At 43.9% G+C, this 15102-nt stretch overlaps 1 protein-coding gene across 2 annotated transcripts in view; it reads right to left on the reverse strand.

Annotated features, from left to right (window-relative positions):
• Positions 1-15102, reverse strand: part of LOC106649460 (FMRFamide receptor) — a 40555-nt gene that overhangs the window by 6011 nt on the left and 19442 nt on the right. For both annotated transcript variants that reach the window (XM_023459148.1, XM_014366895.2), the window contains exons 2-3: positions 10615-11039; positions 701-969 (exon numbers count right to left, since the gene is read on the reverse strand). In XM_023459148.1, coding sequence (XP_023314916.1) covers positions 701-969; positions 10615-10968 — 623 coding nt within the window. In that variant the 5' untranslated portion in view covers positions 10969-11039. The remainder of the gene's footprint in view (positions 1-700; positions 970-10614; positions 11040-15102) is intronic.

Here is a 15102-nt window from a genome sequence, read left to right on the forward strand (position 1 = left end):
GTATATATGTCACGAGGAAAAGCTGAGCTACGCGAGCAAAGTGAGAGAGAGAGAGAGGTATAAGGGAGGAAAAGCAAAGTGGAAAATAAACGAAAAGCGTTTACTCCCGCGAGTAATAAACACGGACGGCCACGCGTGCATATGGCCACGCAGCCGGCCCGAGAGTATACAGGGAAAAGTTCGAGAGCTTTTTTTTGTCGTTGCTTATAGCTGTAGCGTATAGCAGCAGTTGTCCTCGTGCGACTTTATATATATATATATATGTACAGAGAAAAGAGTAGTGGAAACTGGAGGCTCGCGCGCACACACGATAGCCAATCTCTTGTTTTATTCGATTCTTTTTGGCTCCGCGCTCTTTCTCTCGCACTCGCGTCGCACGCACAAAGGAGGTACGTACAAAGAAGCGATTTTTCATTTAGAGATAAAATAACAACGACAACGACGACAAAGGATCGAGATCGATGAAGAGAGAGAGAGAGAGTCGCGAGATGGTCTCGGGCGATGAAAATTAACACGCGTACTGTACAGATACGCGGTATCGGAAAAAGCTCGCCGGCGATTGTAATAATTATTATTGGCAGCTGTTGCCTCTCCCGAGAGAGTCACACGCGATCGCGCATGTATATATCTCAAATTGAAGTCCGCCTACCCTCCGAGTATCTATACTATATCTAATACGTATAATATTATGTATACTCACTTGGGCACGTTGTAGGAGACGGCGAACAGGGCGATGGCGCAGAGGGCCCACCTGGCCCTCGAGTAGGTGCACAGCGATCTGGCCTTGAGCGGATGGCAGACCGCGACGTAGCGCTCCATCGTCACGGTGAGGGTGATGTAGACGGTGGCCATCTGGAAGGTCGTCGAGAGCGGGAACAGGTAGCGTATGATGCGCGGGAACACGTTGTGCTTGTACTCGTGGAACAGGCCCGTGTAGTCGGTCAGGCCCGGTATCGCGTAGATCAGTACCTGCGAATTCGTTCAAATCAATTATATCGTATATACGCGGTGTATATATATGTACTGAGATAGCACTCAAAGTACCACTCGGAGTGCTCGCGTTGCGCTATGTACGAAGAGCGTGTCTTTGAAGTTCCGTCTTACCTCGCGGATCCAGAGAAACTTTCTCTGTTTATTTCAAAAGTGCAGCAAGGTAAATACTGCGCAGCTATCTCTGCCTCTATATACATCTCGGCTAACTTGTAATCGAATGTATACGAATTAAACTTTTCTTTCTCTCTCTCTCTCTGTCTCTCGCGAGCGAGCGAATTAGCTCGTTCTTCTCCGGCATAATAATCTTCTTCTCCTTCGTTCTCGCTGTATTACGTACGCTTCGCGATTCTACTGCGCGGCAATATCGTATTACGACGTATATCATATATATATATATAAGCTCGTTTATGCCGCGCTGTACCGTAACGTCTTTGTACATTATGTATTTATTGTATTTATCTCGAGATATACGCGGGATATATATACGCGTATAACGAGTCGAGGCGCATCGCGGCGGAAAACGAAAGACAGCTGCCATTAATCACCCCTTTTACCAATCATTAAAACCCGCGCGCGGGCAAGACATCGAAATTTATCGTACGCGCACGCGTTTATACATGTATATATAGACGAAAGATTAAAGCGCCTCCTTTAATCGAGCGAAATAATCGCGTATATATCGATACTGCCGCGCTGGCCCTGGATAGCAGCTCAATTTCTCGCGCCGAAGCTCGTTTATACGCGCGTATACGCGCGTATTATTAAGCTTTTAATCCTCCGCGTAGACGCGTGTATGTGTTCGAGTGCCACCCCCTCCATGTGGGCAGTGTGTATGTGTGTATGTGTGTTTGTACGTGCGACGATTTCGTGAAAATTTAATCGTGTACCACCGCCATCTTTTTTTTATAACGCGCACGATGCGCTCGCATATAGGCAATATAATCATTATAAGTATGAGGGGGCTACGATGAAACTTTCATACGCGAGGCGCTTGTTACTTATACGAGACCGTCTTATTTTTTTTACGTTCCGTATATGCAGCGTATATATAAAGCTGCGCGAGCGAGAACGAAAGATACGACCGTATAGCTGTAGGTCGGTCGCCGAGATATTGTCGACGTACGTGAAAATTCACGGAGGGGAGGAGAGATTTTTTGAAAAATCGAATGTCAATTTATATTAGTATTTATTATATATACAATATTATATTATACAATACAATATTATATGTACAAGATTTCCACTTGGTTCGTTACTAGCATGACGTGGTGCTCTGACCGGGTAAAATTCGGTCGACTTCCTCGAGAAAATCGTCCAAAAGTACAAAATTTCCACCTTGTACACCTCTAACGTGACGTGGTGCTCTGAACGGGTAAAACGCGGTCGACTTCCCCGAGGAAGTCGTCCAAGAGTACAAGATTTCCACTTGGTTCGTGACTAGCGTGACGTGGTGCTTTGACCGGGTAATACCCCGTCGACTTCCTCGAGGAAATCGTCCTCTAGGGCAATATTTCCACCTGGTACCCGTCTAGCGTGACGTGGTGCTCTGACCGGGTAAAACCCCGTCGACTTCCTCGAGGAAATAGTCCTCTAGGGCAATATTCCTGGCTCTCGACTACCATGGCGTGGTGCACCAATCGCGAGTGTGGAAGAATATGTCCATTCGCACATATCTCATTGTCAAACTCGTAAGGTAACTATTAATATATGAATCTGAAATGTAAAAATATCGAGGACCCAAAATTCAACTACGCGCTGCCTATTAACTGTTAAGAAATTCTTCTCTCAGTCTCAAAGATAAGAGAGCACTAAAATTTAACCGCGTCCTTATGTCTAAACGTTTTGACGACTTTGATCGCGTGTTTACATTTTCATCGGCTATGGGCCATCTCGCGTTCGCGATCGAATTTACTCAGCGATGGATAGTCTCCTCAAAGGCGCGCACAACATGTAATTAATCCTCAATATTACAGATCCATACAAACTTTCTTTATTCAACGACACTAAGCGATTTTTCTGGAATTTAATTACCATTTTTTTAGTTGATTCGTTAATCATCTTCAATTTCAATTTGATTAAAATGAATCGTACCTCTTCAATTAAAGAAAGCCTCCCCGAAAAAAGACCTCGCACACGAGCGAAAGCAACTGCCAAGTGGCGCATCAATTCGTGCATAATACACATTATACACGATAACGTTGATCGCGCGACGCTACGTAATATCGTCGTTACAACTGCACGCCCGCGAATATGGCCGTTAAACGCGCGTGTATAATAATATAACTCGCGTACATATATACGTAACGGCGAGCGCAAAACGTTGCCCGATTCCCGCGTTCCCGACGGATTGCAGTTTATTATAGTACATTACATCCCATCATCGTCGTCGTCGTCGTTGTCGTCGTTGTGCGATGACGATGATCGCGTCGCCCGTCGCGCTGCAGACGCGTAGTACTACAGTACGAGTGCATCAGCGGCGGTGGCGGCGGCTTCCCAGTAAATTGTAAATTATACGGCACTATATTGAAACTCGCGAGCGCGCGAATTAGCGTCCGAGTACCCATGCTCAAAGACGTCATAATCAACTCGTTTTCCTCCTCTCCGCTACATATAACATAACGTACAACGCATCACTTTTAACTCTGGCGCGTTATGTGTAGTTTCGCTATTGTGTATGTACACGACGCTTATAATACCAGTCGATATCTCGCGTACATACATGATTTTTGCGCTGTATTATACACATACATTACAACGACGAATTAATTAATTCGCTACAGGCAAATTAAAGTATACGATACAGTTCATAGCATATATGTTTGCCTATGTATACATGGTGTGCTTGCGCGAGCTTGCAATTTAGCCCGTATTAATATTGACTTTCCATATATACGCACACATACACAGGCACACGTGCGCGCGACGCGCGTTAGATATAAACTCAGCCATCCTACTAATTGAATGCAACCAGAGTGTGTGTCTGGGTGTGTATATATAATATAAGCGAGATGTACCCCATATCCATAAATGAAAATTGCCGAGCTTGAATTATTTTGCGCGCGCGCGTATAACCGCGAGCAGCCCGCTATACAATAAAAAAAAAGCAACAAGAAGAAGAAGAAGAGGATGAAAAGAAAGAGCCACGAAGGCGCATAATAACGAATTCATGACGAGCTTTAAATAAATTCTCCTCTCCTTTTTGTTGTTGTTGTGGGCTGCTGCTGCTGCTGCTCGTCGGACGCGCGCAACCGAGTAGTGTAGCGGGTATCGTATACGTATATATATATAAGGGGCAAAAATAGAGCATCGAAAAGTAAGTAAAGCTCCCTCGTGCTAGCTATATACTATATGCTGCACACGGTAGCAGCAGCAGCAGCAGCGGAGCATAGGAGGCAAGTCGTGTCTCTGGGGTAAGGTTTTTGCTGCTTGCGGTTCTATACAAGTGAGTATACACGTACACTACTAAGCTTGAGCCGTACGTACATATATATATATATACAGCTAGATGAACGCAAGAGTGAGCAAGAGAGAGAAAGAGAATAAGAGTTGCAGCAGCAGTACAGACACATACACACACACAAACACACACAACAAACAAAACGATGCGAGTCGAGCGAAAGAGAGAGAGAGAAACGAACGGTTGGCTCAAGATGATTAAGGAGCGTTACGTGGAGAGTAGAGCTCGGAGAGCCGCCGCGCCGTGAGCTCCGTGAGGAGTAAACTTAACGCTCATCGAGGGATATAGACTCGCTCGTACATATATATTTAGAGAAAGAGAGAGAGAGAGACGCTGCAGGCAACGGCTATACACGGCACACACATATAGATACCTATATATACGCGTACGATTGCCGGCTGTATCGCGCGCGCTCGCGCCCCCGAGAAAAGAGAGAAGAGGGTAATCTAAGCAATAACGATAAGTTTGCTTAAACGACGTCTCCCGTATACCCTATATATATGCACATCGTCGTCCCCCGCCGCCGACTATTATTATTTCTTCAAATCCTATCGCTGCAATTGTCGCGCTTATCGACTATTTTGCTTTCTCCCTCTTATACACTCGGCGCAGTCGTGCTTACGTCTGTGTCTCTGTATCTGTGTGTGAGCGTGAGTGCACGAGCGGATTATAACGCATACGAAACGCCCTGGCTCGACGACGGAATACATTTGGTCGCGGAGCTTGCGCTCGAGCTTTTTCTCTCTCTCGCTCGCTCGTGTACTGCCAAGTTATGCCGCGAGCGAGCTTTGTGTATTTTTAGGGTAAAATCTTAGGCTATACTTATATATAAAACCTGCATGTGTGCATATGTTATAGGAGGAGCGGCCGCCACGCGACACGTTTGCGTGAGCGCATATTATAATCTGTGTGCGTCTGTGTGTGTGTATGCGTTTATAATATTATATTACGGCGACGGGGCACGTGAGCTTAATTCGCTGGGCGAGCGCGAGAGACCAGCTTTGCATATCGCGAGAGCACATGGCGCGCGAGACTCGCGACTGTATACGCGTTACATAACTTGGATTATATATATGACGAGTATATAGTTGAGATAAAAAAAGTAGGCAAAAAAAAAAAGAAAGGAATGACGGTGAATATTTTAATTATGTATCGCGTAGCTTTTTGCTTTTCTTCTCTGCTTTTTTTTTATATATAATATAATGACGACTTTTCCGCGGCAGGCTCTTTTCTTTCTGCGCTGTTTATACTCTGCTAGCGCGAGACAAGATACGGACAAATTTCGTATGCCTTGAAAAGTGCGCCCTGCAGTGAAATTTCTTGGGTAAATATATGTGTGTGTATCCGTATACACGTGCGCGCGCGCCCGAGAGAGAGAGAGAGAAGCGAGCACATAACGATATAAATTTTCATATTTTCCTTCGGACGAGGAGACACGAAGAAAGCGACGCGTGGAGAGGTAGACGTGAGCGCATTTTACTCCGCCGTATGCCGCGCGGCGATGGAATTTTCAAGTCGACCAGAAAGTATGACAATGAGCGAGTTTATTTTGTCCTCTTTTTTTTTTTCGTTGTTGCTTCAGCTTTGCTTCCTTCGCGAGGAAACTCGGTGATAGGCTTGCAAACGAGTTTTCGAGCAAAGTGTCGTGGAATAATTTTGTTTACATATTTATATGAAACTAAATTGAATTTCGTATACCATTAAAAACTTTGGAATTTGTTGGACATTTTTAAAGTTACATCTCGAAAATAAAATACGGGTTTTTTATCGTTTCAGTTTTTTTCCAGGTTTGAGTTATTTTTTGGAAAGTTCGTAAACGAATGAAAATTGTATCAAAAATTCGGTGCAGTTTCAACAACACGTTATATAGCCTGTGTATGGATCACAGTACATCATTGTGTAGGGGCTAGTCGGCGGTGGAAGGGGAAGGTATCGCCAAGGAGCCATCACAAACACGGGGTCACCTATACTCGCCTCGCTAATATATACACGAGCGGTGCGTTCAGTCGCTGGCGAGGAGATAAATTCCTGCAATAAGCAACTGTTTACAAATTGGTGAAATCGAGGATCAGTGTTGGCTACTCGAGGCGATTAACCTCGAATATTTTTCCGGTTAATTTTGCTAATCGTTTAATTTTTCGAATCATTATAACTAAGCGAGCGATGGAAAGCAAAGAAGGCATAGTTAGGTATACTATTATTTTTGTGAACGCTAATACATTTTTTAAAACGATCTCTTCATTGAATTTGATAATTCCTTAGGGTGAAGGAGGAGCCGAACGATACTTGCCCGGATGCAGGCGACGATACCAATCGAATCGATTCGGTCGACTCTGGCGAAGCCAAAAACTTTGAAACATTCCCAGATTATAAATTACCGGTGAGTGTAAGGATTTGAGTAATGGTCTAATTTTACACTATCAAAAACTATTGTACAATTTTCATTTTAGACAAATCACACGAATGAGGTTATGGCGTTACAAGAAAATTTAAAAGGAAAGATATTTATTGACTTTGAGTGCAAAGGTGTAAAACTTGAACCAACTTATCTATCTACAACCAACTGCAAAATTGAGAATCAAAGCTGCCAATCTATTGTAAAAAAAGAAAACGAAAATCAGATCGATGACATAACTGAAAAAATATTCATTGATTTTGAGTGCAAAGATGTTAAACCTAAATTACCGTCACTGTTGAAAACCATCTACAAAACTGAGCATCAATCTATGGTAAAAGGAGAAAACGGAATTCAGACTAATTATTTTAATGACAAAGATCTGATAATTCTCTCAAAAAAAGAATTCGATTGCGATAATAACTGTGGATTTCAAGAAAAGTCTCGATTGAAACTAGACAAATCTAAGGAAGAGAAAAAATGTGGAATAATAACTCAAAGCAAATCATCTCATGAGTTTAATCAGTGTCGAAAAACGTTTGAAAGAGAAGAGAGTCCAAAAATTCACATCAATATGACACATAAAATCATTAGACCATATCAATGTAAAATTTGCCACAAAACATTTGGACTGAAACATCACTTCAATAGACATGTAAATGCAGTACATGATCGAATCAAACCCTTCGAGTGTAAGATTTGTCACAAATCATTTGGACGAAAAGGTAGCCTCCAAATTCATATAAATGTAGTACATGATTGTATCAAACCCTTCGACTGTGAGATTTGTCACAAATCATTCGGACAAAAAAATAACCTCAAAGCTCACATAATAGCAGTACATGATCGTATAAAACCCTTCGAATGTGAGATTTGCCACAAATCATTTGGACGAAAATGTAAACTCAATCTTCACATAAGTGTTGTACATAATCGTAGCAAACCCTTCGAATGTGAGACTTGTCACAAATCATTTGGAGAAAAATCTACCCTCAAATCTCATATAAATGCATTACATGATCGTAGCAAACCCTTCGAATGCGAGACTTGTCATAAATCATTTGGACGAAAAAGTAAACTCAATCTTCACATACGTTCAGTACATTATCGAATCAAACCCTTCAAGTGTGAGATTTGCCACAAATCATTTGGAGAAAAGGGTAATCTTAAAAGTCACATGAATACAGTTCATGATCGGAGCAAACCTTTCGAATGTGAGACTTGTCACAAATCATTTGGATACTAAAATAATCTTAAAATACACATAAGAGTAGTACATTATTATAGCAAACCCTTCGAATGTGAATTTTGTCACCAATCATTTGAACAAAAATGGTATCTCAAAATCCATACAAATCGAGTGCATAATGGTAGCAAACCTTAAGAACATGAAATTAGTTTTCGAAGACATTTGGATAAAATAAAGACTTTTTTCCCACTCTAACCTAAAATACGCAACTTTGCCGCTAATTTTAGGCTCTCGTAGGAAAAAATAGTATCTCAAACTGGTGCAGATATGGTTTTTTAACAAAACTCGTTACAGCACTCGCCTTCGGCTCGTGCTATAATCCCTCGTTTTGCTAAAAAACCATATGTGCACCCGTTGAGAAATATACTATTGCTATCACATGAGTAAACTATAAAATTTCAGATAAATTTTCAAGTTAATATTAATTCATTTTGTGAAGAACAATAAAATATTTTAAACTGCTCATGATTTTGTCGTGATTGTGAAAGCCCCTTGACTCACCTTTCGTACATTATCTAAAGTTCAAACAATATATCCTAATTACCACCAGTCGAAAAGAAAATTCAACACCATCAATGATCGATAAAAAATTTTTGTAAGTAGTGAAAATTCAGTCCACCCGATGCAATGTATATTATGTATGATCAGAAGACATTACTTTGTAATAATCGCTCGACTCCAATCAACTACGCAGGTAAGTATAACACCTCTTGCAGCTAATAACTTCTCACGTGTATTTGGGCGGCTCTCTATGGAATTAAATGTCCTATTAATTTTTTTTTTCCTGTTGGCATGAAAACTTGTTTGTGACGTTCTAAATATCTCTGAATTATATTAATATTTTAGGGACCGCCGATGGCCCTCTTACAAAGGACCAAATTAGTCTTTTAGAATACTTACGAAGTAAAGCTTTAATGATGAATATTTTAAGTCTCGTTTGGAAGATAAAATGTCTATTTCTTTTAATTTTTCAGAATACTACTTACATCAATTTTAAACTTATATAAATTCGAAATTGCATGAATGATGTATTTCTTTTCGTTAGCGCTCATACATTATAACTATAGAAACAACCCGGGGAAAGAGCTTTTCACCAATGAATTGAAAGTTACTTTTTCTTCTTTCCGAGCGGGCACTTTTACCCCCTTTCGTTTTCTTACTATATCGCACGCGTGGCTCTCGAATTGACGAAAACGCATAAAAGCAGCTGATACGCGTACGTGCGCGGGGTAAGGAGGTACGGATATTAAAAACCACTTATACAAAACTTTCGGTACATAGGAAGGCGAGTTTCGGCAGTCGAAAGTTTTTATGGGTCAAGCAGATTTCGATTGGTCCAAGCGGAATGGGGGGTGGTGGGCCGAGAGCGATATATAGTAAACAACATAACGATTTTATGCAAATCGCTCTATCGAAAGCTTACTCTCGCGAGCGCGCGCCTGGGTTAGCTCGCTATGGCCTCCCGCTGCTTCCCGATTTAATGAGATATTTTCGACGAAACTTTGTTTGTAATGCCGGCGCGATGTGTACGATCGGTCGTTGCGAGTACCCACCCACCCCCCACCCCCTCCCGTTTTGTGTATGATAAATTTGTAAACGCGCGACTACAATACGTTTCCAGCGGAGAGCAGCAGCCACGGCGTTCTGTATGTATATAAACGACTTCCCTCCAATCAATTGTAATAATAATAATAATTTTGATATAAATTAATTAAAATGTCGAGCAATAATGATAACAATAACAATGGTAGTAATAATAAATATAATAATAATAATAACAGTAGTAATGACGATAGGAGTCGGAGCGGAGGAAAACGATTGGCCTACTTATTTTCAAAGACAGAGCGGAGACAGAGAGACAAGCTCGGATAGATAGATAGAGAGAAAAGAGAACGAGAGAATAGAATTATATACACTCTTCTCTCGCAGTGTGTATATAAACGCGATCTCTCTCTTCCCCTCCGCTCCTCGATCCGCGCGTATATATATAAACTGTCTGTCTGTCTGCTGTTGCTGCTGCTGCTGCTGCTCTCGATCTATATACCCGCATTCGCAAGCTCGATCTCTCTCTCTCTCTCTCTCTCGCTGTATTACGATTCGGAGGAGGGAAGCTGCTGCAGCATCAGAGACTCGCAATTCTCTCATTCCCTCACGAGTCCGATTGAGATTAGAGATAATTCAGAGCTGTAACGAATCTCAAAGTAGTAAGAAGAGCAGCGCTACACACATATATATATATATGTAGCATTGATCGCTCGTCCGATGCAGCAGATACGTTTCGGAATTTTATTCGTTTATTTTTCGACGCTACGTATATGCGATCCCCGATACCGCGCGCTCGGATTACATCGGACACATAGCGCGGCTTATCCGCTGGCGCACTACAGTGCGATAATAAACTTTGTCCCGAAAGTTGCGTACTATACGCGATCGAGCTTTCCTCGACAAAAAAGAAACGGTGAACAAATTAAAAGCTCGCGCGGTATGATTCATTATAACAAACGGTAAAAATCCACTCACCGACGAGACGATGAGTCCCGTGTCGCAGGTGGCCAGGCCGATGAGCAGGTAATTGATGGACGACCTCATCTGCGGCCTCGACAGCACGATGATGGTGATGCAGTTGCCGAGCAGGCCCAGCAGACTGATGCAGTTCATCAGCAGGCCGTAGACGACGAAGTCCGTGAAGGCGTCGCCCTCGCCGCTGATGCAGTGCAGCATCGGGTCCTCCGTCGTGTTGTTGTTGGCCGCCGCCGCCGCCGCGACCAAGACCTCGGTGACGTTGAACAAGGCGTCGTCGCATTGGCTGCTGCTGCTGCTGCTCCCGTTGCCGCATGCCTCCAGCGCCAAGGTGTAGTTATCGATGGCGCTCATCTCCCCTCTCTCTCTCTATCTATCTATCGTCTATGCGATGCTCGAACGGCTGCTCCTTGAGCTCGAGTAAACTGCAAAGGTATATACACGCGTACATGAAAATTTTCAACGCAAGCTCGAGGGTGATTTATTCTCTAGATTATAGAGCGCATGTATGCATATTGTATATAGCAAAGAGCAAAGACAATTATATGTACGAATACGTATTCGGATACAGCGCAAAGTTCGATATTAAATACAGCCTCGAGTTTTTGGGGACGGAGAAATAATCTCGCGGCTTAATAGTTTTCGATATATATTCCGTATATGCACTCGATTCTCCTCTCTCTCTATATATACTTCGATTTACTTCTCTTTCTCTGTGTGTATGTATGTATGTATGTAGCTACCGCGATCTCGAGCCGAGCTTCCTGGCAGCTCTCGAACGGATCGGATTATATTATACGTACCGAACACGGGAAATTGTGATTGCGCCGTCGTTCTTACTACTTTATATATTATATAAACCGAGAGCTTGCAAGCTCGATCTCTCGCGAGCGACGTCGTCGTGTTTCTTTTTTTCTCTCCCTCTCTCTCTTTTCTTTTTGCAGCTTAAAGTTCATCGTGCAAGTTTTTATTCTCTCGCATTTTCTCTTTCATCGAAGAATATTACTAATCCCAATTTTTCATTCTTCTTTGCCGAACTTTCTCTCTCTCTTTTTTCATTTCTCTTCTTCGTTAAGAGGTGCACTACTTCGATATTGAAAATCCTGTGCCCCGATCAGCGCACGTACACGTACGTGTCTCATCGATTTAGCCTTTCGAAAAAGCTCCGATCGCGTACCGCGAAATAATGATGTACGGCCCGCGTGACATAGTACGTATACACGGCAGCGACCGATGCGCCGATCTTTTGTCACGACTCTTTTCCCTCGGCTTCCTATTTTCTTTTCCTTTTATATGGTTCTACTGCGCGCGCGACTGTCCGTATCTATTCAGATATACCCCCGCCTGAGCGCGACATATGTGTGTGGAAGCTTTTTTCCAGACTCTCCGCGTCGTTTTCTTTTTTCCCTCTCGCTCCGGGCTCTCACGTGTCCGCTTGCGTAAACGTGTACATATGAGCGTGGCGCGCGTTTATTCGGGGAAAACTTTATGAGAAACCGTTACGGACAACAACCTGCAGCAGCAGCAGTAGCAGCAGCAGCTTGCAATCTTTATAACTTTTCTTTCGCTCGCTCACTTCCTCTCTCTCGCCGCGCGCGTGTGGAGAAAAGCTCGTACACACGGATACATATAACATTGTATATCTCTCTTCTGCTTTGCGTTTCTTGCGAATTCAAAGATAAAGTCCGATACGCTCGCGCACGTGTGCATATATGGCTCAAGTATAAAGAATAAAAGGAAGCTAGCCCCGAGGCGTATGTGCCACGAGCAGGTAGGTATTACGCCGCAGTAGACGCGGTTTATGATCGCGCGAAAAATAAGACTGTACGACAGCTGAGTAAAATTAACGGCTTAATGCATGTATTTATACTCGCGCATATACTTGTATACGCGGGTATACGGAGCGAAGAAAAAGCTCGTCTCTCCAAATTATCCTCTCTCGAAAAAAAAAAGAAGATATAATCTTTCTTTGCTCGTGCGGCGTATGTGCTGTATGTATAAACGCGCCCCGTATATGGCTGGAGTATATACAAAAGAGCCCGACGGATCAGTGTTATTATTGTTCGTATGTATGTGTACGTTACGTATGTATATAAGAGAGTTCATTGTCTGACTCGGAGTCGTATAGCGAGAGCTTTTTTTCCTTCTCTCTCTCTCTCTCTCTATATATATATATATATATATATCTTTCTACCTTCTTCCGCTCGCTCAGTGTATACGTGTGTATTATTTATACACGTGTCTGTGTGTGTGTGTAATGAGATTGGCCGAGTGAAAATTGAACTCGCCTGGCTAGCCAAGCTCGTGTGCGTCTATACAGCCCGAGACTATTATTTATTTGCTCGAGGAGAGACGTGCCCGGCCCTCGAAAGAGAAGGAAAACGACGGGGAAAAGACAGAGTAAGAGAGAAAAGAAATCAGGGCGGTTATCTCTCGCGCCGTAATAAGCTTCGCGCGTAGAAATTAACCGAGTCATTCTCCGGCTCGAGCTGAACTTTTTAGCTCGACGCGACGTCGGGCGCAGTTGTCGCGCGCTGTCGTCGCTCGCAACCGCAAAAGCTCGGCGCAGCTTTTTTTCCCAGCGCGAGTCCAAATAAATAAAAAAGAAAAAAAAAGAGGAAAATCATTTTATCGCGTTTCCAGCTGCGAGAACCGAGCTTGCGCGCGCGCGAGAACGAAATTTTCAGGTTTATGTGCTACTACGCGACGACGACTCGAGTGTCCGCCGCGCCGCGCTCGTTACACGAAGCGCGTTGTAAGTTATCGCGATGTCATTTTTAGACGTTTATATATCTGTGCAGGGCGCATACGGTGGCCCCGCGAACGTTTTCTGCGCCTATATGCACACGCGACTCGCGTATGTCGTCGTCGTCGTCGTCGTGGCAGTTAGCAAGCTGCTGCTGCCGCCGCTGCTTAAAGGCGGAGTAGCTGCTGCGCTCGCTGAGGTTTCAACCGAGTGTAATACGCGCGCGTATAATAATATAAGCTTGCGCTCAAGTAGGTTAATAAATAGAGACTAGACGAGCTTAGCTGCGGGCTGTGCGTATATTAACGGATGCGGCGTGCAAAAAGTGCCCGCGTGTGTGTGTGTGTGTGAGCGCATGTAGACGCGCGTGACGATAGATACTCGCGCGTGCATATACGTATGTATTTGCGTGTATTATATATATATATGTACCCGCGTCGCGCGTTGGGCGAAAAGACTCGACTCGCGCGCAGCAGCATGTGGACCCACAAAGTCGTCGAAATTATAACGAGCTATCTTTAAAACTGCGCGCCGAGTGTCTCTTACTCGCGTCGCGTGCAGTGTATATATTTACGCGCGTGTAATGCCGACTGCCACTCTCGCTCTCTGTCTCTCTCTCTTTCTCTCCTTCCGTCGCGTCACACGTCGTCGACGACGTTTCGCGTTTACCACACACACACACAGCACAGAGCACTTGCCATGTATAAACTATGAATTATATTTCGGCTACGCGAGCCGCGCGTCTCGCTCCTTCGACTTACTTTCGTGTATATAGTAGGGTACAGAGACATATTTTTCGCTCGATCGGATGCTCGCCGGTGCTTGCGATTCGCAAACTTGTGCCGCTGCTACGGCGTTGCGCGCACGGCGCACGATAAGAAGAATTCCGAGCTTTACATCGAGCTTCGGCCCGCAGTGCGGAGAGAACAGCAGTGGGAGTGTTGTAAGCGGCTCTCCGAGCTGTGCACGACGACGACGACGAAAGTTATAATGGCTTTTTGAGGATGTGCCCTTTGACACTTACGCGCGCATTATATTACATAGCACGTGTGCGCTTCGAGCCCGTGTTTTACAAAGTTAATTATTAATGCTCGCGTCGTAGCTGTCTCGTAGATGCGATTTAAATTGCGCGAAATTGATCGGGGGGAGGGGGCCGGCCCCAGCTGCGCTGCACCTCAATTAATTTTGATAAATATTATATACGCGTGTATTATATATAATAAAATAGCGGTGCGTACGACGCGAGACAGCATCGCTGAAATTTAATAAAGCTAAAGAAGAAAATCGCGTGGCTCCCGCCGTGCGCGGTAGCTGGCATGCAGCGGCACGACGATCGTTACGTTATCATTATTATTGTACGTACATCGGACTCTGCGTGCGCCACGTATTCACAGCGCGGATCGTGTACCGTGTATGGCGCAATGTAAATAATAATAACGCTGGGGTTCGCGCGTGTGATGTTGTTGTGCTCGGTATATATAGGCGACCGGTATTATACACACACGAACACATTGTGGGTGTGGTTGTATGAGAGAGAGAGAGTGCGATTCACGACGCGATCGTGATTGATTTATTAGGCGAACAGAGGCAGCAACAACAACAACGACGACGACGACGACGACGACGACGACGACGACGTACGTACACGCATACGTATATGTGTAGTGCGCACATTGGAGGGTAAGCAGACAATAAATCTGTGTATATGCAACACTTGCCATTTCCGCCTGCGATATATAGGC

This window comes from Trichogramma pretiosum, unplaced genomic scaffold, assembly GCF_000599845.2.
Source record: "Trichogramma pretiosum strain Unisexual culture from Peru unplaced genomic scaffold, Tpre_2.0 scaffold23, whole genome shotgun sequence".
Classification (NCBI taxonomy): Eukaryota; Metazoa; Arthropoda; class Insecta; order Hymenoptera; family Trichogrammatidae; genus Trichogramma; species Trichogramma pretiosum.